General features: G+C 35.8%; 1 protein-coding gene across 4 annotated transcripts; it reads left to right on the forward strand.

Annotated features, from left to right (window-relative positions):
- On the forward strand, window positions 1–23,045 carry PYROXD1 (pyridine nucleotide-disulphide oxidoreductase domain 1). Of its 4 annotated transcripts, XM_059935413.1 has the most exons (13): window positions 2,855–2,937; window positions 5,090–5,212; window positions 5,608–5,718; window positions 8,158–8,277; window positions 10,822–10,950; window positions 12,922–12,995; window positions 16,034–16,194; window positions 16,963–17,063; window positions 18,049–18,184; window positions 19,086–19,198; window positions 19,837–19,959; window positions 21,712–21,849; window positions 22,641–23,044. In XM_059935413.1, the coding sequence occupies exons 4-13, from the start codon at window positions 8,206–8,208 to the stop codon at window positions 22,887–22,889; spliced, it is 1,296 nt and encodes a 431-aa protein (XP_059791396.1). In that variant the 5' UTR covers window positions 2,855–2,937; window positions 5,090–5,212; window positions 5,608–5,718; window positions 8,158–8,205; the 3' UTR covers window positions 22,890–23,044. The 4 variants fall into 4 exon arrangements, with proteins under 4 accessions (XP_059791395.1, XP_059791396.1, XP_059791397.1 ...); XM_059935412.1 differs by lacking the exons at window positions 5,090–5,212; window positions 5,608–5,718 and adding an exon at window positions 1–200 and having other exon boundaries at window positions 2,857–2,937; window positions 22,641–23,045; XM_059935414.1 differs by lacking the exon at window positions 5,608–5,718.

The following is a 23,045-nucleotide window of genomic DNA, read 5'->3' on the forward strand; positions in this document are numbered from 1 at the left end:
CTCGGATTCTCAGGAGCAGGCGCCGAAAGGGGTTTCTCCGCGCCACTCCCTCTCCCGGCCTGTAAACTTTCCCGGCTTCCGCACTGGAGTCCTAAAACCGCTGGAAGTCCGAGAGCATGGAGGCGGCGTGCTCGCCCCAGACGGCGGGGAAGTTCGTGGTGGTCGGGGGTGGCATCGCGGGTGTCACCTGTGCGGAGCAGGTAAGGGGGCGCGCAGGCGGCTCCGCCTCTCGTCCGTCCCGGAGGCGGTGGCGCTTGAGGCTCCTTCCCCGCCCGCCTTTCCTGGTTTTTTTCCAGGCCGCTCTTTAGCCGCTTCCTTTTTTCCCCTTTCACTCCTTGCTCCCAGATATTAGAGACTGTGTCGTGGCCCCAGATGATGTCCTTAGTACCTCGCAGGCTTCGCTTCCGGCGCAGGGAGGAGCGATGGCGAGCAAGTTGTTAGGGGAAACGCAAAGCGGACTAAACCCGGCTCTGGTCCTAGTAATGTCAAAGCCGATGGGGAGGAGAGGGGGGGGTTACGACTAGTAAGTTCTTGGTCGGAAAACTCAGCCCCCTTTCTTAATTAGCTGATTGAATCCCGCTTCCGCACGCTACCCAAGTCCTGAGTGCATCATAACTGAATGATAAAGAAACGCTTACGTAAGTTTCCTATACTTTGGACTCCCAAGATAGAAGATATATCATCTCTAGTAATGTTTTTTAAAACAACTGGCAAGGGATTAAATGCAGTGAGGGTATGCTTTTCTGATTTATAGTGAATAATCAGACCACATATATACATGTACATGTATTCCAAGAGGGACTGGATTATTCTGTTGGTAAACAGTAAACAGATGTCTTATTCTTATGACATCACTGATGTCATAAGAAATTGAAGAGGTTCTTTTCCCCTTAACTTTTAATCTTTGGATGTGTAGTTTTCATTTATTTTCTGAGTAAACACCTATAATCCAGGCACTGTACTAAGGGCTGATCAGACTAATACAAACAGAGTATGGTACCTCCTTTTTAGAGACTCACAGCCTAGTGAGTCATGTAAATAAATAAATAAGTAAAAGTAAGTAAGTAAATAAGTCATTTCATCAATGTGTTCAGTACCTTAGGGGTACCTGTGGAGTTGGTAAGGAGTGGATTAGGGAAGAAGTATCCTTTCTTAAGGGAAGTGTCCTTTTGTCTTAGTACAGGCATACCTCATTTTATTGCCCTTCGATTTATTGTACTTTGAATATATTGCATTGTTTACAAATTGAAGGTTTGCGGCAACCCTCTCTAGCAAGCCTTATTGGCACCATTTTTCCAACAGCATGTGTTCACTTCGTGTCTCTGTGTCCTATTTTGATAATTCTCGCAATATTTCAAACTTTTAAATTATTATTCTATGTGTTATGGTGATCTGTGATCAGTGATCTTTGATGTTACTATTGCAAAAAGATTACCACTCGCTGAAGGCTCAGAGGATGGTTAGCATTTTTAGCAGTAAAGTATTTTTTAATTAAGGCATTACATTTTTTAAGAACACATTTTTTTGCACACTTAATATTGGCAACTATAGTGTAAACATAACTTTTATTTATTTATTTTTGGCTGCGTTGGGTCTTCGTTGCTGCGCGCAGGCTTTCTCTAGTTGTGGCGAGCGGGGGCTACTCTTTGTTGCAGTGCGTGGTCTTCTCATTGCAGTGGCTTGTCTTTGTTGCGGAGCACGGGCTCTAGGCACGCGGGCTCAGTAGTTGTGGCTCGCGGGCTCTAGAGCGCAGACTCAGTAGTTGTGTTGCACGCGCTTAGTTGCTCTGTGGCATGTGGGATCTTCCCGGACCAGGCCAACCCGTGTCCACTGCATTGGCAGGCGGATTCTTAACCACTGCACCACCAGGGAAGTCCCTAAACATAACTTTTATATGCACTTGGAAACCAGAAGTTTCATGCAACTTGCTTCATCGAGATATTCATTTTATTGCAGTGGTCTGGAACAGAACCCACAATATCTCTGAGTTATGCCTATATAGAGGAATCAGTAAAAAGTTTACCAAGTAGACAAGAAAAGACAGACTTTCCAAAGGGAGGCAACAGTGTAATCTCAGGTGGAAAAGCGTGGCACCATCTGGAAGCAGCAAAGCTTAAAGCATATGGTTTAAGCTTTGCTGCTTGGGGAAGATGACCAGAGATGAAGCCAGAAAGCTGGGAGACCTGATCATAAAGGATCTTATAAATCGTGCTAAGAATTTAACAAAGACTTACATAAGTAGTCAAATGATTTTGAGCAGTGTAGTAATATGATCAAATGAAAAATTTTTAAAGGTGATTAGTTACAATGTGTTTGGGGCAGGGGAAGCTGGTTAACATGAGACTGGAAGGCTAACTTCAAGGTGATTTTAGTAGCATAATAGTGGAAACAGAAAGTGGGGAAATAAATTACAGAATATACAGAGGAAAGCAAGATGGAGAGAGTGATAATATTGTCAAATATTATAGAAGTACTTGGGAAAGGTGCTAAGCTTTTAAATGTTTTATTGAAGCTTTGCTTAATTTCATTCTACTAAAGGCAATTGAAATTATTATTTTATAATAAATAGAAGTTGGTTTAACTGTTAATTAAGAAGATAGTTTCTTCTCATCCTCTGCATGATAATTGTTGAGTTTAGTGTAAATGTATTTTTCATTTTAATCAATATGAGAGTGGAACATTACTCACCACTACCCCATAAATATGACCAAGACCTTTAGAGTAAGAACAGTGAGTTTTTAGTTTCTTAAGTTAATAACATTATTAAAATTGTGTTATCCCTGTCTCACCCCACCATGCCATATGTACTAATGCTTAGTTATTTATCATATTTTTCCTACTTGTTTTTTTAATTAGTTGGCGATTCACTTTCCATCAGAAGATATTCTCCTGATCACAGCTTCTCCTGTTATTAAAGCAGTTACAAATTTCAAGCTGGTAAGAACCTTTATATAACTTTCTTAGTATTACTCTTTAAAAACTACAATCACTCAAATAGCAGTTAGTGTAATTGTAGTATTTTAATTGTTTAAAATGACAAATGTTCTTTTGATACTCATTTTAAAATCATAGCTCAAAGTTTAAAATTGTTCAGATTGAATACCAAAAGCACCTGGAATGGTACTGAATTTCTAGTTTTCTCTTTTTCTCTCCCATCTTTTCTTCCCCACTCAGAATTACTTTTCAGAAAATTTATCTCTTGAGGAAAGGTGTTACACACATATACATGTGTATCTTTATGCAAATATACATGTGTATCTTTATTATAAATGTGTGTGTGTGTTTACGAGTCAGAAGAAAAGTGCTTTTGAGCCAGGTTTACACTTGCAGATAATTAATGTTTCAGATGTGTCATAAGCATCTCAGAACAGTTTGTAGTTCGTGAGTTTATTTTACACATGTTATAACATTATAATAGGAGTCTGAGAACATTTGGGTCATAGTATCAAAGAAAAGTGGTCTCCAAACATTTCTGATCCTGTACCTCACCTGTTAAAAACTTTTGAGCTCATATTTTAATATTATATTTATAAATTATATACATGTACTACAGTGCTACAGTTGTGAATATTATAATGCCTATGCAAAAAATAAATGAATAAAAAGATGAAAAACATAAATCTTTTCTTCCCACACTGCAGTGAAGACTATTGACATAGTCTTTGATTCATTAGAAGTTTTCCCTTATAATACTCTGATAATAGATTGTATCTTTTATTTCTTTCAGCATTTTGTCTAAGATTTATTATTTATTCATATAAAGGTTAAAGACTTGATGCTAAAGAGGAAAAGCAACCTTCTCCCTACCCATCTCCCACAAACACACCTTTCCAATCTTGAAGTATGTTTTATAAAAGTTCTGTATATATTGTCTCCCAGGGAAGAGATCAGTATACATTTAACCTACCCCATTCTCATATATAAACCCCTAAGATTTACATAAGCCCCTAAGACCAAGGGTAATTTAGTGCCATATGTTGCTCTTTATAACCTGCCTAGAGATAAGATATCTTAGAACCTTTGGTACAGCCAAAAGAACTATGGGATTGGGAGAACCAGAGAACAAATTATGGCTCTTAATTTCTAAAAGAAAAAAGTATATATTCAGTTACGGCTAAGAGTACATACATAATAGAGAGATGTATAGCTGCGTCTTCTAATGTCTTTACAGAAGACTTAATTTGGTGTAATGATCCCAGAGTTGTAAGACCTCTGAGTTTAGTTTTTGCCAATCTTTTTTTTTTTAAGTGTTGTACAATAGAAGAAAAAGAACTTGGGTTCTAGGCCTAACTATTATTTACTGGCTGTGTAACCTTGGCAAATGTCTGTACCTGAGTTGCATCATTAGGATAATATCTTCCTTGCTTACTTAACAAGGTTGTGAGCTTAAGATGTACTAATCTATGTGAAAGTGAATTAAAATAAATATTGCAAGTGTCAGTTATTCTTAGTGTTTAGAAGTCAGAAATTGCATTCTTGTTATCATTTATTGAGCATCGAGATTCATCACCAACCAGTGTGCTAGGCACCCAGGGTATAGAGATTAAAAGTATAGAACATACGTCAAAAAGTCACTGGTGGTTATCCCTGGGGTAAGGGGAAAGTGAGATTTAAAGAGCAGTAAAGAAGGATTTTAATACTTAATCTTTATTATGTATTGTTTATTTGTTTAGTGTTAAAAAGAGCACATATTCGTGACTTGCGTAATTTTTAAAGGAGAAAAAGGATTAATAATAATAATAATTCACATTTACGGAGTACTTATTATGCTGTACTTCTAAATGTTTTAAATATATTAATGTATTTAATTCTTAACCCTGTGAAGTAGGTTGTTATATTATCCCCATGTTACAGGTGAGGTAAATGGGTCACAGTGAGGTTAGGTAAATTTCTGAGGTGCATAAAGTCAGGTTTTGAAACTAGGCACTTTGGTTGTAGGGCCCTCATGGCCAGTTTCTCAGAATGATTACTTTCTGTTGGGACAACAGATATGCAAGAAATAGTTGTCATACAATATGATCATTATCCTGATAGAGGCAAAAAAATTGAGGTCATATTCCAATACATGCATATTTATTTTTATTCATAGAAAACATTGTGAAGGAGTGCCAAAGCCTGCCTTTTGCGAATCAAGGAAGGCTTTACATTGGAAGTTGCATTGAAACTGAGACTTGAAGAAGGTTTTACAGTGTTTGTAAGAGAGGGAGTGGAGGTAGGCATGTGCCAAGGTGCATGACAATGTGTGACTATGAAACATGCCCCAACAGGGACCAGTTCACCGCTGGTGTGTGGAGTGCGAGGCTGAGCCGGTAGGCAGGGGCCAGGTCGTGACGGGCTTGTGGGCCATGATGCGAAATTGCACTTTATCTAAATTTAGATGATGCCAAGCTGCTGGGGCATTTAGAGCAAGTGGAAAGACTGAGCTGGAGACGGGAATTGAGTATTCACCGTTGTCTCAGTGTCAGCTACAGCTACGGGCCTGGCTTGCACTTTCCCAGGAAGGACACATGCCAGGAGAAGAAGATGGGCCCAGTGGTGGTGTCCTTGGAACACTAAGCGGAGGTCAGAGAGAAAGGAGAACTTAAAAATGGCCATCCTTCTTCTTAGTCTTAGATCTAAGAGGAAAACTGTGAAAGAGCAGTAGCCCTAAAGCCAAGGAAGACAAAAGTTTCAACTAAGAGGAGTGGTCAGTTGTGTCAGATCCTGTGGAACGGTCAGGTAAGATGATGGCTCGAAAGTAGCTATTTCTAGTATAAATCATTGGTGACTTTGAGACAGTTTATGCTGTTTTGAGAAATGAATGGGAGGAAATTCTAAAGTGATGGTTAGCATAAACTTTTCTCTCTTGAAAAATTTGGCTGCAAAGGTAGAAAAGATAGAGTGGCAGCCAAAAGAGGACATAAGGTCTAGCGTTAAGTTGAGTTTTATTCTTTTACGGTGGGAAACACTTGAGCCTGTTCACCTGTTGAGATTAAGAAACTAGTGGGGAAGCCTGAAGATGAAGGAAAGCAAGGAATACGTAACAAGGAAGGAGTCCTGAGGAGGTGAGAGGCGATGGGATATGGAGCACAGAGCAATGGATTGACTCTGAAACAGTGGGAATGGGTCAGGGAAGGTGGACACTAGCAAAGAAATATCTAGATAGTGGGAAAGAAGTAGTCCGAGTTCTTAGTGGTCTCTTTGTGCCTAGAAGTTAGGTGATTTACTGAGAATAAAGAGGATAGAGTAAGTTCAGGGAATATTAGAATGGTGAGAGTTTGAAAAAGTCACTGACGGAATGGAATATGTTACCAAGATGTTACTGCTCTTCTCACTGTATTGACGTTTGCACTGATGGTATAAAAGCAGTGCTGGCTACTTACATCGGTAGCCATTTTGTTCTTCACTGCCACACAGTTAGTGAAAAAAATAAAAGCCAGTAAAAAACATGTTAGCTTTATTAAATCTTGACTCCTGAGTACACATCTTTTTAATATTCTATATGATGCCATGCGATGTATGCATAAAGCTCTTCTGCATACGAGTACAACGTTGTCTCAAGGAAAAGCAGTTGTGCAATTGCTGAGTTGAAGATGAACTAGCTACTGTTTTCATGGAACATCAATTTTACTTGAAAGAACAGCTGACAAACTGGCTATTCATGTTTGGAAAATGAATGAAGTGAGCCTGTCACTTTAAGAAAACAACAGATGGTACTTGTTGCCAATATGACTAAGTTAGAGCTTTCAAGCAAAAATTAGATTTTTGGAAAACTCATTCTTCACTGTCAGCCTTATAGTACTTAGACTTTTCTCATGAAATTGTTGATAATAATGAATGTGTTTTTTTATATTTATTGATATGAAATGTGTCAGTATTTGGAAGATCTCTGTTAACTTAATGAACCAGTATTGTCCAAACGACTGATGTGTGATGTTCTAAGATCCGCTCAAAGTGCAGGATAAACTAATGGATTTCACAGTCACAGTATGAAAAGTTCTTGATATGGTTTCAAATTCTACATTTCATCTAATCTTTAAGAAACCATCACTTGTTGAGTTTTAGTGTGGCATCAAGAAGAACGTACAATTATCTGAAAGGGCTGCATATCTGTGTGAGGCTGAACTCTCTTCATGTATTGATACTTAAACCAGAACAGCGTTGCAGTGGTTTAAAGGTAGAAGCAGTTTGAATGCAGAAGCAGATATGCAGCTGTCTTCTATTAAGACAGATATTAAAGAAATGTGCAAAAATGTAAAACAGGGCTGTTCTCCTCACTTAATTTGTTTTGTTTTAGAAAAAAATATTTTTCATTAAAGGTATGTTGTATCAGTGTAACACGTTTTTATTGTTGTTACTTTTAAGTGAATTAAGAAATACTTAAAAATTTTTCTCAGTTTTAGTTCCTAATGCAGCAAATATTGCTAGGTGTAACTCAAAAAAACAAAAGCTCATCGGGGTCCTCAATCATTGGTAAGGATGTGAAGGGGTCTTGAGACTAAAAGGTTTGAGAACTGCTATAGCCATGCAGTAGCATTTCAATGCAGTGTTTAAGGCCAAATACTGGTCTGAAAGGTGTGTGGTACTTCTATAGCAGACTGGGTATAGGACTAGAGAAAGCAAGTAATTTGGTCTGTGCTTGGGCGTTTTCAGGGTAATTAATGGTTAAGGATAAGAGAGCAAGGAAGTAAAGGATTTGGGGAAAAGGGGAAGTAAATGATCCACAATGGAGTCTTAGTGGGATAGGATGGAAAGTGAGTCCAAGAGGATGCCAGTGATTTTGGAGAAGAGGAAAGAAGAGTCCAAAGACTAGATCACAATAAGGTTAGCTAGTCAATGGAAAGAGAGAGCTACAAGGATAAAGAAATAGATAAGCTAGCTGTTTGATTACACTATACAGAAGTAAGTAGTGTTAGCCCTAATTTTCCAGGCCAGGAAACTGAGGCTCAGTGACTTTCTGAGTTTCCCAAGAGTGGTAGGACTAGTATTTGAATTTAGGTCTTAAAATGTGGAGTCTGGCCCTCTTTCCACTGTATATAGTGCAGTTGGCAGACTTTGTTTTATCAATATAAAATAAATAGTGTATAAAAAGAAATGAAAGTATTTTTTTATTATTTAAAATTCTTGAAAGGAAAAAATTTTTTAAGTATACATTTTTATTTCTTTTATCTAATGCAGGTTTCTAAAGTGTTGGAAGAATTTGATGTTGAAGAACAACCAAGTACCATGTTAGAAAATCGCTTTCCCAACATTAAGGTTATAGAATCTGGAGTAAAGCAACTGAACAGCAAAGAACATGTAAGAGGACTTTTTTCTTAATGACATTTGCCATTGTTAAATCTTGGTGAGGTTTTGCCTGCCTTCCTTTGACCCCCACCTGCTCCACCACCGCCCAAGTCTCTAGCATGTAAATTTCAGTGACATTGATTTCCATTAGTATTAGAAAAACTTACACTTTTTGTGAGTTTCTTGGGGTCATATAATTAGTTTAGCCTGGCATTTTAGGTTTTACATTTTAAATTAGCATTAACATTTATATAGTGTTCACTGTGTTTTGGGCACTGCATTAAGTACCGAGATACAATAGCAGTAATAGCAGGAACCTACTCCTGGTAGCTCTCAGTGTCATAGGGAGTATAGCCGTGCGTACGTGTAATGTATGCCCATAGAAGAAAACAGTTGTTGAAATATTGTCAAAGCTCTGATGGTAGGTATTCAGGAAGACCTCCCAGATTGAGTAATGTTTGAGCTATGTTTTAAAGATGGGTGAATTGAGTTCTCCAGGTGGAAAAGGACATTCCAGGAAGAAGAAATTACGTTACGGGTTCAGAGACCCAGAGAAAGGAAAGGGGCGTGTGGAAGAGTGAGACTGTCAAAGGGGTTGGGGTGTGGATAAGTAAAGGAGGTTGGCCGACTAGCCCAGAGAAATAAGTAAATAAGATTGTAAAGAGCTTTTTATGTCATGCTAATAAATTGAGTTTATTTTATAATCAATGGAAAAAATAGTAAAGAGATTCTAAGTGGAGCCAGGGATGCTAAAATACTCTTTTAGGAAGATGTATCTGACAGCAGTGTCAAGGATGAACTGGGATAGAGCAAGTGGCCAGTAGCCAACAACCAAATTAGGAGGTGGTTGTAATAGTCCAAAATGATATAAGGCCCAAACTAAGACAGTCTCAGGAAAGGCAGTACCTCAGTCTCAGATGTCAGGAAGTCTCAGTGTCACATGATTAACAGTATCTTCAGATGAGCTTTAGGCAAGATAGGAAGTAGGGTTTGTAGTTGTTTCTCTAAAGCAGCTCACATTTGAGTTCTCCCTTAGGGAGAAAGCATACATGTCACATTTGAAACAAATAACTTGACAGGGGAAAAAAAAGTAAGAAAAAGTACTGAGTTTTATGAGAAAAATATTACAAATCTGAATCCAAACACCGCAGTTAGTTCCTAATACTTGCAAAGGTAGTACTTGTTCCATAAGACACCCATGTCAGTGAATCTGCTCATTGAGGTAGGCTCAAAAGTACACTAATGAATTATGAGGGAACTTATATATTAGGGCATTTGAATGAATCAGAGTGCCACACATTTCATTTGAAAAGTGTCCTACATAACATACATGTCTGCATTTTGTCATCCATCCTTCGTATTCTTTAGTGAATTAGAAACAATGTGTTTTACCTTCGTCTCTACTTCCAAAAATTTAACAGTAGCCAATGAAAAGTTTTTGTGTTTCTTTTATAGTAGCTAAATGCAAATAATTTTTTAAATTTGGTCAGTGCCTATAACTAACTTCTATTAGTTAAAATTCTAACCAGATTATCTAAAGGAAGACTTGTGTAACATTTCTGTATGATTATACTGTGTTGGTTTATTGGTTTTATGTATTTGTTATGTAGCTGAAGAGTTAAAATGGGTAACAAATATTTCAGTGGGTATGTAAATGCTATTTGGCAAGTTTTATAAATCAGACATATGGCACAAAGGTTAACTCCCCGAAACCATTCCAGCAAAGTCTGACATCTCTCATAGTAGCACATGCTTATGTATACCTGCTTTCTAAATGCTTCTACTTTTGTGTAGATATTCATTCAATATTAAGGAACAAAAACAATGGATCTCTGATATGTATTTTTAGATTCATCTAAATTCATTAATTCAAAATGAATATAAATTAACATTAAAGCCAGTACATGCTAGGATTTAAGGTTAACATGTTTTTCACTTACATAAAAATATAATCCCCAAACAGCATGAAGTTTGCTGGTAAAGTGATTGTTATTTGTACTTAGGAATATAAAATACTGTTTTTAGCACTTCTGATTTTTCAGATTAAGATGTATTGTGACCTCTTCTACCATTCACTACTCCCCGGTACCCATAACAGACATTAAGGTCTGATATGATTAGAATCACTAGATCTTCTTACAGTATCTTCTCACTGAGATCAGAATGTTCATCAAGGAAATGTTCATCAGAATGCTCAATTTGAAATTTTCTAAATGTTTCCTTTCTAATCTAAGGTCAACATACCTTTCCAAACATGAGATTCCCTTGGTTTTATCCAAAATTTTGTGGGAATGTACCTTTTTTTCCATGGGAGAAGGACTAATTTTCATCAGATTTTTTAAATGGTTCATGGTTCTAAAGTGATTAGGAATCACTGGATTAGAGAATGCATTCCTATGCTCAGTTAGCTTTGTCATTGCTGCAACAAAGTATTGAGTGCCACCAAGAGGCAACCTTAATATATTTTTTGCTTTTGTCTTATTGAATGTTTAAAGTGCAGTTGTACCTATTTATAAATGTTTCCCCTCTCCTCTTCGTTGCTCTATGGTTTTACAGTGCATTTTAACTGAAGATGGCAATCAGCATATTTATAAGAAGCTCTGTTTGTGTGCTGGAGCTAAACCAAAGTTGATATGTGAAGCAAATCCTTACGTGTTAGGAATCCGTGATACAGACAGTGCTCAGGTAACATTTTGACATTGGTCATGGGAAAGAAACATGAAGATTTCTTAAGACTTTTTCTACATTTGAATCAAAGTGTTCCACTTATAATGTCAATTCCTAAACTGTAGCAGCAGAAGATAGGTTTCATGACTCATAAACCAGAAAGTAGTTACAATGTTTTATTACTGCCAATTTGAGTGTAGTTTTAGTGGATAATTTATCTTGTTTTTTATTTCATGTTCTTTCCATTATGTGATATCCCAGAAATAATGTCTATGCTGAAGGTTACAACTTACATTGCACACACATTCATTATTTTACTCTGATCGGGAGTATGTGACTTGCATCCTAAAGGACGTAATGATCTTTTTCTCAAAAGATAAAGCATGTCCAAAATTTACTTCTCAGCAAAGACATTAGTATTCAGAAGATCTTTGTCATACAGAATCATGACAGAATCCTAGAACTGAAAAAGACACTTGGTTTGTTGTTCTGCTCAAGAACAGTGATAAACTATCCCAATAAGATGAAATTCTATCTTCAGAATCTTATACAACTTCTTTTGGTAATTTATTTCAGGGTTCATTGACCCTTATTGCCAAAAACCTTCTTGTTTTCTAGTCACAATACTATTGTCTTACCTCAAGCTCGTTGTTGTTCTGTCCCATGAAGTGGTAATTGTACATTTACATGATAAGATTTTATAGTCTTGAAAATTGATAGTATTTTCTTCAGTTTATTCTTAAATAATTAGGAATTTAGACAATACTAGAAGAACTGGATTATGTTCTTGTAAACATTTTAGGTTCGTAGTATCAAAGATAGAGTTCATAACTGTGTTACAGCGAGGTCCTCTACATATATGAACTCACTGAATCCTCATGATAATCCTGTGTGACAGTCATTACTCCCACTCTGCAAAAAGGCAGCTGAGATGGAGAGACTAAGAAATTTAGCTATACTAAAGTAGTTATTAAGTTTATCAGAAGTATAATCTAAACTCATGACATTCATCTCCCTGCCCACTGCTCTTTACAGGTCTTTAATTACCTGCTGTGTTCAGTGAAGGATAACTAGAATTAACTTCAGGTTTTTTCTTGTAGAATTTAAGAAGTCAATTCAGTGGTTATGTATTGTACATTACAATAAGTTTTGGGGTCCATTAATAGAAATGGTGACCTGACATAGTGGGAGGTGGAATTTAGCTATTCAAATGTCATCTGGAAGCAATGGGACAATTCTCTACTTTAGAAAGTACCATAAGAATGACTCCTGCTATTTTTTTTTCTCTCCAAGTTCATTGTGATCTTTTTTTTGGTGGGGGGGGAGGGAGGGATGGGAGGTGGAGGCATCAATTAGCTGTCTTATAACGTAATAACATTTTAAAATAAATATTAGACATTATGTGCCTCCTACTCCCAACAGCTTTATCTCTATCATCTTAATACTTACAGAAACCTTGAGATATACTCACCTCTTATTTCCATTTATAGTTGGGGAACCTGAGGTGCAGAGAGGTTAAGCAGTTTGCCCAAGGTCACCTGGTTAGTAACTGCTAGAGCCAGGGACTCTAGATCTGTGCTCTGAACCACTGTGCTGCTGTGCTTCTCGTTCCTGCAAGTCCCAGGTGCTGAGTAACTGCAGGGAAAGTGTCAATTGAGGGACTAGAAGGAAAGGAAGAATCCTGTTTCCAGGGTCAAGATCAGTGTCATGTTGGTAATTGATTTGGTCAAATAGTTGGGAATGTGGCAAACTAAAGACAGAGGCTCTTGCTGCAATTCTGAATGTAGTGACATAAAAGGCAAGGAAAGTCAGGAAGAGGCCTTGCTATAAAGGCAGTTTGGGGTGAAACATGGAGGGAGCATTTATTATATTAATTGGGATGGTGCGTCCTGGCAGAATGGGAAAGTGAGGTTTATTATCAGTGAAGCCTCTTGCTTCAGGCATTGCCCACTATTACAAAACACTCTTTTCATTTTCTTTTTGATACAGGAATTTCAGAAACAGCTTACAAAAGCTAAGAGAATAATGATCATAGGGAACGGTGGTATTGCACTTGAATTAGTGTAAGTACATATATTTGAATATTATGTAAGAATTGCTCTGTGATTCATGTGATTATTGACAGACTAGAAGACATCTTGTTATCCTAAAATCAAAGATAAATATAATTGTTTTTCATACATTTTCAAGGGGAAAAATCCACTTTATTTTTTTAGCTTTCATGGAATTCATAGTTGCAAAATTGACCTTATAAAACACAGGAGTTTCGGGAATGCTTTAGGTCTCAAAGGGGCAGACACTGATGACTGTCTAGATTTGGCCCATACATGTGTTCTTAGAAGCATGTACTGTACTGGAGAACAGTTTAAATGTGTGCACCTTTAGAGAGTTCTGGAGATAGTCCCCACTGCTTTTTATTGCTTATACCCATCCTGCTTCACTCATGTATGGTACCTGTCTGGCTGATGAAACGCAAAGTGTCTGAGTTCTATTTCAGGGTATGTGGTACTCCTAGCTCTTGGGTTTTGGAAGTTGGGGATCATGAACACCTTAATGTGAAATACTATCATCTTAAGATGATATTTCAAGTTTGGAAAACATTGAGGACCTGCTATGGTCTACAGAGTATTGATGCACTTTCTTTGTGATTTGTATCTTTCAGCAGATGGCTGACATGGAATAGTATAGATATTTTTCAGGCCAGAAAGTTGGGTCTGTCTACAAAGAGGACAAATTTATATCAAAATAAGGAATCTGCCAAAGCCCTGTCTTTTCTCACTTCCATTCATTCCAACTGAGACTAGGTTTTTGCCCCTCCTTTTTAGAGGATGGTGAATCCCAGTGGAAACCTGTAAGAGTTGTTGGATTGCCTGAGTACTAGGTGTGGCAATCATTATTTTAATTATGAAGTTTGTGGCATTGTATGGAAAAATGCAGAGAAAAAACTAGGGAGTCAAGACCAAACTGGGCCAAGAGGAGGGAGGCATAGATTTATTGTAAGAGGGGCTTCAAATCCTTATGTACACATGACAGATTTTCTCCATCAGTTATCACCAAAAGTATAACTTAATACTATTATTATTATTATTACTATTATTCACATTGAAAAGCTTTCTCATTCAAAAATGTTCAGAGTCTCAACATTTAATCCTATTCCTCACTTTCTTTAGGTTGAAGATTAAAGACCATATACTTGGATATAAAACACGTAATTTTATATTCAGTAAGCTCTGGTAGTTTAAGAAAGCTCCCATATAGTGCTATTCTCTTGGTTTAGGTTTACTGAATGATTAGGCCTTTGTCTTCTCTTGATGAAAAATGACATATCCAAACTCTTTCTGCTTTTTAATAGCCCCCGTGTCCCACTGAGGCTAATGTTGATTTTCTTCAGTATACTTTTATTTCAGTTATTATCTCTTTTCTTCTTTCCAAATGTAGGTTAATCCTTTCTTTTTCAAACAGACATAGTTTTTCATAATTTCACAAAATTTAATACTTCACTGTTGTCTGTTTTTTAAGAGTGGTTTTAAAAATGAAAGCAGTATTTCCCCTATGGGTGATGATACCTTCATGCTTATGCATCTTTCTGAGGACAAGTTCATAGGGTAAGAGGATTAGAGGGTGTCTTGTGAGGTACAGCACATCCAAGAGTTCCTTATGGTGACTACTTATAGTAAATATGGCTTGCTGGTCTAGCATCAGTATTTTAAGCTATTCTGATATGTGTTATGTTGCTGTACTACTTTAAAATACAAAAAGAAAATGGTAATTACAGAAATTTCTAATTTATAAAAATTAAGGAAATCATTTCATGGTAACTGTGTGCCTGTATGTAAATTGACATATAAAATTTATCACCAAATGTGTGTGTATTCTGCTCTCTGCTCATCAGCAATGCTGTATGACCTGAGCAGTGTTAAGATAAAACGTTCTCCAGATAATCTGACATCTAGTAACTATAAATCCTCTTTGCTGGCATAGGAGAGGAGGAAAAATAAAGGCCCACTGGAGAAAGCAAGGGACTCCTTTACCATATGCCAGAAAGCATGAATCAGGTGATCTGGAGTCAGATGTACTAAACCTTCTTTCTTTTATCACCTGCTTACTGATCAGCCTTGAAAAGTCATGTAACCTAACTTATATCAGTCTGAGATATAAAGATGGCAGTACTTTTTACCATAAATAAATGTTAAAAATTAATAACATCAATACACTCTTATTACCATTGCAATTTCAAATAAAATCCTAGTGTAGTTAGGATGACCATATATACTGTGTGTCCAGGATTGTCCCAATTCATTTGTACCAAAACAAGTAGTAGTAGCAGATAAATTATAATGAACTTCAGGGACTTTGTGGAATGAATATTAAGAAAATTACATTCTCCGTGTCCAAACCTAGAGATAAAACTGCAAGTGCTCAGGAGCTCTGGCTACCTCCTGAACGGTAATGGAAGGTGGCTTCCTTGGCCATTCCTTTCTTCCTCTAAGATCCTTCATTTTTCTGTGAACTGGATCTTTCTTTGGCTAGATGGCTTCGAAATTTCTGAGGTGAAGGGAATTCATTGCAGGGTAATTATTCTGTTATAACAAAGTTAAGATTTTAGTTTGTATCTCTCATTTGCTCCTTTTTCTGTGTCCTTCCATAATGTGCTTTGAATACATAAAGTATGTTAGCAAAGAAGTCAACTGTTCTCAATATTGTAGCTATATAACATATATAACATCTATCCGTTCATTACTGATTACTGTATAACTAGGTAATAAACAAGACACTGCTCACTCCTGGGAACCCTGGGGGACATTCATATAACTATCTTGTAGAAATTGAACACTTTGAAGTGAGATTCATTGTAATGAAATTTTACCTGATATTCAGTACATATATTTGTCACATATGTTTTTTCAGTAAACTGGTTAAATTTCTTGTATTATTTATTCTACTTAGCACTTATTATCCTGAAAAAGTGTTGCATTCCTCTTTATAATCATTCTTTCTCAGTTTGCCTTAAAATATTTTCTTTACATTTGCCTTAAGAGATAACTGTTATTTGTAGATACAAAGATTTTTTTCTTCCAAGTAACTTTCATATTTCTTTTAGGTATGAAATTGAAGGCTGTGAAGTAATTTGGGCCATTAAAGATAAAGCTATTGGGAATACTTTCTTCGATGCAGGAGCAGCTGAATTCTTGATTTCAAAGCTCATTGCTGAAAAACCAGAGGCTAAAATTGCACAAAAAAGAACCAGATATACAACTGAAGGTAAATATAGCATCTAGCTCATTCATTCACGGATGAAACTTTATTTTTTTAACCATATAGAAAAAGGCTATAAGAAAATTTAGCAAAAAGATTTTATTTGGGGATAGGAATATAGATATTTCTATTTCCTTATGTGATGTTTAAGGTTTTATTTATATATATGTATGAAATATTTATAAGATAAATATATTTATATATGTGTATATATATGTATGATGTATTTTATATGAAAAATATGTATAACTAAAACTGGCAATTTAAAGTAAATTAAATAAACCAGCCCATCTGCATCTTTGCAGACAGATGCTCCAGTTAGACAATACCTAAGGTAATTTTATTAAAAATGCAGTGAGTTTAAAAACAAATACAGTTTTTTAGTTTAAAAGAGCTTTTTTATTTTTTTAAACTTTTGGCTTATAAAATTGAGCAAGAATTTTGTAAGTTTTGGGGGTACTAAAAATTGACAAAATTTTCAATATTTGATGTCTAATTTTCTTACCTTTCATATTAACCAGTGTATATAACATCCATAAAACACTTTTGAGTGTTTATACACAACACTCGATTGAAAGATTACCCATTTTATAGCTCTATATCACAAAATATTAAAATTATGATTAAAATGATTAATATAGATAAGTTTAGTCCTGCTGTATGAATGTATGTGTGAAAATTATTACATTGCCTAAAAACTTCTGAACACAAATGTAATTCTCTGCCTGGCAGTTTTTATATCATTTGGATTTTGAATTGAGTTTATCCCTTCAGGAAGGAAAAAGGAAGCAGAAACCAAAGCTAATGCTGGTAATATAGGCAGTGCCTTGGGACCTGATTGGCATGAAGGGTTGGATCTTAAAGGAACAAAAGAGGTATGTTTTCATATACTGTTTAAACATATCTAAATGCAATTTTAAATTCTTGAACTGTTTGTTAAAGACTGGTTATAAGTATATAGTCAAAGAATTGCTAGGTTGCTTTCCTTAAAATCCATGGTGCTAGGAAAGGGCTTCAGTGCCACTTGGCCCATTTGAACTCTCCAGAGACAGAGATCTCCATACAGAGACTTTAGTGAATACACCTGTCATTTTAAATTAATCTTTTCTCAAAGGTCACTTTAGATGTGGTATAATATTTTAAAGGTTATTAGATAGATTCTAAATAAAATACACATTTAATATCCTAATTGCATAAGCAGATGACTTGCTTTTACTCATTTTATTTACTAGATATTTTAGTTTTTTAGTAGGTGTTAAAAGGCTATGATATTTAAATATTGTAAGAAACATGCAGGCCTTATTACTGTGTATGATACCTTTTCAGCCTTCAGTAGGTTGGAAGGGGGCTGGCTTCACAGTGTATCTAATTTTTGTGATGGGAATTACACAAAGTAATTTATTCCTGCACCTTCAGGTCCTAAGATTAATGGTATTCTTAACCTGGGAACTTCAGTTTAGTTCAGTGAACATTTATTGAGTATCTCCTACCTAACTGGCATTTTACTAAGATTCTGGAATATAACAATCTGGGATATATCAACTTTCTTTAGTCTGTAACAGTTGTAATTTAAAAGAAATATACGTGTAGTTATCAGGGAGGCTCATAGTAAAAAGTATGCCCTTGGTGCTACCTGCCAATTCAGCTACTAGATCTCTTTAAGTACTGACTGAGTTTCTGCTTATTTCTTTCAAACAGAAATTGAGAGGCATGCTTGTGGGCATTCAGTGTGTTTTCTTTTATAAGAATTATTTTTTCTATATGTTTTTATAAGTGTATTATAAATTATTTCTTCATCATCAGTAACCCAGATCATTCTTTCTAGAAGTATTATGGTGACCAGTATTTCTTTTATTTTAGTTTTCTCATAAAATTCACATTGAAACTATGTGTGAAGTAAAGAAAATCTATCTTCAGGAAGAATTTAGAATTTCTAAGAAAAAGTCCTTGACTTTTCCAAGAGACCATCATAATCAGTTAGTTACAGCTGACAAAGGTAAGTGATGAAATAAAAAAATAAACACTTATTTTAAAAGAAGACTTAATCTTGCTTTATTATTATATTTAGAAAACAGCTTCATATTTCCATATAAAACTTAAATGTGAAAAGTAAAAATAAAACCATAATTTAATAACATAAATCATTTTGTTTTCACTACCTACTCTTTACATTTTCTAATAAATTAAATTGTAGAAAGCTTAACATCTTATGTAGGGCTCATTATGTTTTGACCATTATAACACTGTGAGTTAATCAGAATATCTTGTGAATCAAGGCAAAACATAAAAACTAAAAAAATCTGATACTCTGAAAGGTGAAGTGACATCCTCAAAATCAAACAGAATGAAATCTATAAATTTGAAACTAAGGCACAGATCTCTTAAAATTCCTATTCTACACTCCTATGAGAACTACTCAGAAATACACTCACCCAAACCTACTGTATGGGATATCCCACTGCTCTGAATTCTTTGAATTTTTTCATAGGAAAAGAGAGTGTTAGAGTTTGAATGTGAATAATAAGGGAAAACACTGAAAAGTGAGTAACCTACTTGGACTAAACTCTCAATGGAGTATAATCTATAAATTATTTCTTTAAAAATCTTTATTAAGTATTATCAATTTAAATTTACTTTGTTAGAATTTCTGTGTCTAAATCTGAAGGAAAAATATTTAGAATGCCTGCCATGGTTTTGCGATTATACCCAAAATAAGAAGATGGCACTGATGACATTAAAAATTGTTTTAGCAAATGTACCTATAAATATTAAGAGGTGTTGTTTTAAAGTCATCTCCTGCCTTTTTCTTTCTTTCTTTCTTCTAGTCATTATACTCACATAATGTTATAGATGGTGGTGATTACACTTGAGAATAATTTTTTTTTTTTTATTTTAAGAGGTATGGCCTGTATATGTGGAATTGACCAATGAAAAGATATATGGCTGTGATTTCATTGTCAGTGCTACAGGAGTTACACCAAATACAGAACCTTTTCTTTGTGGCAACAATGTAAGGTGAAAATTTTGTCCCACTGTGAACATTTTTAAAGTATTATTTATGAAGATCTCTAATTCTCAAGCATGAATAATTGTTCATTGTTTTGGCACAGAACTGTAATTTAAGATGACTGAAAACAGTTTAGTTTATATTCATGTCTTGATTTGCAATATTGTTTTACTGCTTCAAGTCTTTAAGCAGTTAACATCCCAGCCTAAGTGTCATTATTAAGGGGACATAATGCACAATTTATCTAAATGTTGGTAAGAAACTGATACCTCCTATGAATTCTTAAAAGTGATTCTTTTAGAGAAGCCAGCTTGTACTTTTTGCTTTTTAGCATTTGAAGTTTACAAAAACTAAGGAATATTTTTCTAACTATGGGTGGGGTCATCATATGGTTATTGGCAATTTTTGATGTTCTAAGAATTTTAAGAATTTGAAGTTCTAAGAATTTTATGGGTTCGTCTTAGTAGGAATTTGAGTGCCTGGATATTCAGCTTAGTTGTCTAAACTTTGCAGTTTAGCCAGCTTTTCTCATTAAAGATCAGCTTATCAACGTGTAGAATTTGACTTGTTCTTTTACTTTAGAATGAAAAAGTCACGTTTCCTTTTTCTTACCCCATATGCTTATGAGGAACATTGTTTAGTTTGATGTAGGGAAAGACGGTGGCCTGAAGGTGGATGATCACATGCGCACGTCCCTTCCTGACATCTATGCTGCAGGTGACATCTGCACGGTCTCCTGGCAGCCCAGCCCAGTCTGGCAGCAGGTAAGCTGGCATAGGTGGTCACAGGTTTTTATCAGAGATTCCATCTGAAAATAAAGGAACTGCTACCAGCATATCCAGCCTTCTGGTTTTCCAACTTTTCTACTTTAAGTGGGAAGCTATCATAGAGTTTTTTTGTCACAAAAACAACAAACAAAAAGAACTCTAGAATTTTTCCCTTTGGTAAGTTATTATATAGTGATGGAATAGACTGGGATGTCTTTTAATTTAAAAAGAATTATGATTGTTACTTTGTTTTTCATGCTCAGATGCTTATCAGCGGTGTCCAGTGGAACTTTCTGTGATGACAGAAATGCTCTATGTTTCTGCAGTGTCCAGTCAGGTAGCCACTAGCGATGTGTGTACTAAGCATTGGAAATGTGGCTAATGTGACTGAGGAACTGAATTTTAATTTTACTTTTAATTAAATAGCCATGTGGCTAGTGACTATGATTTGGGACAGCACAGCTTTGGATTAAAAAGTAGCAAACTGAGATTATAAACCATACATTCTGCTTCTGATGATCCTATCCCCGTGGGAATCATTACTGAAAGAATGTTCCCATAGTAAGCAGAATTCCTCAGCCTAACAACCCCTTCTGAGTGGATCTAGACTTCCTCCTGCCCCGATAGTGTTGCCTGCCTTGTAATGGTGGAGCAGGAGTACTGGAGGAAGGTACTCAGCGGCCAGAGGTGGGGTGGTTTTAGTAGGAGTAGAGACAGAGGTAGATGTTAACAGATGAAAGAACCAGTCAACGCTTATCTTGGTGAAAGACCAGCTCCACAGGTAGGGATATTTATTCAGATTAACTGTGGAGTGTGAAGTAGTGGAAGAACCAGATGTATTCTAAGAAGCAGCTTTACTATTTAGTATGTTTTAACATACATCAGAGAGAGCATCAACAAGAGAGCGATTTCAGCCATAATTCTAAAATGCTTCAAACTAGCTTGTTTTTTAGTTTTCTCTACAGTGACATCCAATGTTGTTTTTATGGCATATCTGTCCCAAGCTCAATTCGGAATTGGAGTTCGTGGGATTTTTTTTTTTTTTTTTTTTTTTTTAACATCTCAGCCCTCTAAGGGTTGAATCTAGGGAATATGTATATTATTATATCCTTCATGTGCCTCATACTCTGATACAGGAAAGTCCAAAAATAAACGGGTTTCTTACTTTGAGTGAATCTAATAAATTTCATCTCTTAATTTGCAGAAGTAGTAAGTACACTAATTAGTTTGTTCTATATAGTCCGAGACACAAACTAAAGGGACTCGGAGGCTAGAATACATTAGGTAGCAGTGCAGCAGTGTAATACCGCAGGCCACTTCTGTTGGCCGTTCTCTGGTTGTTACCGTGCTCAGTTTACGCTGCTCCCTTACCGTAGGCTGCCTCTTACTTCATCAGACCCTTCCTTGTTTAGAGAGGAGACTGAATTTTTTAAAAAAAATCTATCACTTCTACCAGAAATGCTTAAAGCTCATATCCATGATTATGGTTATTATTTTTTGCACACAAAAAGACATTAGTTACCACACATGAGGTATAAGAATGATCAAACACCAGAATCAGTTGCTTAGTGTGGATGGCTGATTGCTTCTGTGGCAAAGATGATTCAATCAATTACCTAACTAGCTAGATCTGTTCTCAAGGACTGTCAAGCACTGAACCCCTTTAAGGAATTTTACTAGGTTAAGGTGATAACATTTTTCAAATAATGATAATAAAAAGTTAAATTGCGTAACCTTTTTTAATTTCAGATGAGGCTGTGGACCCAGGCTAGACAGATGGGATGGTATGCAGCCAAGTGCATGGCCGCAGCTAGTGTAGGCGAGTCTACTGACATGGATTTCAGCTTTGAACTTTTCGCTCATGTAACAAAATTTTTTAACTGTAAGGTAAGATAGATAAGCAAATTAGTGCCTTTTCTGCTTGTTAGTTTTATAACTAATTATGGTCATCTGATTTTCTCACATGAATAAGAACTTATATGGCTTTAATCACTTTACAAAAAATGACAAATTTCCTCATTTCTTGCAAATCTATATCTGGTTATTATTGCTGGGCTTTAATCACTAATCATCTGATAATCATTACCTACCATCTCACTGTAGTATTTTATAGTTCGAGGGGTTGGGGCGGGGAATCTCTTCCAGATTTGTTCCCTGTTGGTGCATTTCTGAGTTTTAGTTGCAATTCACTCCTCCTTTGTGAAGGGAACTAACAGCTGTTCATACTCAAGAATGAGCAGGTACTTCCCCCTACGTATTATCTTACTTAATCCTCTTTACATCACTCTGAGGCAGGATTTTTCCTCCTAATTTACCGACAAGGAGAAACACATACAAATATATACATACGGTTCAGGGAGACTAAACAATTTGCCCATGAAAGATTAAATTCAGCTTCTTACTAAATCTTTAAATTGTGACTCAAGGCTAATGTAGTCTACATCCTACATATTTGTATATTCGCTTGGTATTTTTAAAGTTCATACAGATTGTATGGTAGTGTCATCTGTAGAGTAAATGCATGCCATGCAAGTGTTTTCTTTGGGCTCCTCCGAATGGCACTTTTAGCTGTAAATTTTCGTGACTAGATTTGCCATTCTAGGAAAACACAAAATAACTGCATATTATGTTTCCTTTTCATACTCACTAAAATAACTGTTTTGTCTTTCTCTATATAGGTTGTATTGCTGGGGAAATACAATGCACAGGGCTTAGGTTTAGATCATGAATTACTACTGAGGTGTACCAAAGGACAAGAGTACATCAAAGCCGTCCTGCAGAATGGGCGAATGATGGGAGCGGTCTTAATTGGTGAAACTGATTTAGAAGAAACATTTGAAAACTTAATTTTAAACCAGATGAATCTTTCAGCATATGGAGAAGATCTACTAGATCCAAATATTGATATAGAAGATTATTTTGACTAAAAAGGGCATTTCAAGGGCTACATCGAGTTCCAAATAAGACAAAAAAGTCACATGCCAATAAAGTAAATTGACTGCACTGATTTAATGATGACCATCTGAAGTTAAAAACGGAAATACGAAGATTTTAAAAATAAATAAAATTCTAAAGATGAAATC

Source organism: Balaenoptera ricei, chromosome 10, assembly GCF_028023285.1.
Source record: "Balaenoptera ricei isolate mBalRic1 chromosome 10, mBalRic1.hap2, whole genome shotgun sequence".
NCBI lineage: Eukaryota > Metazoa > Chordata > Mammalia > Artiodactyla > Balaenopteridae > Balaenoptera > Balaenoptera ricei.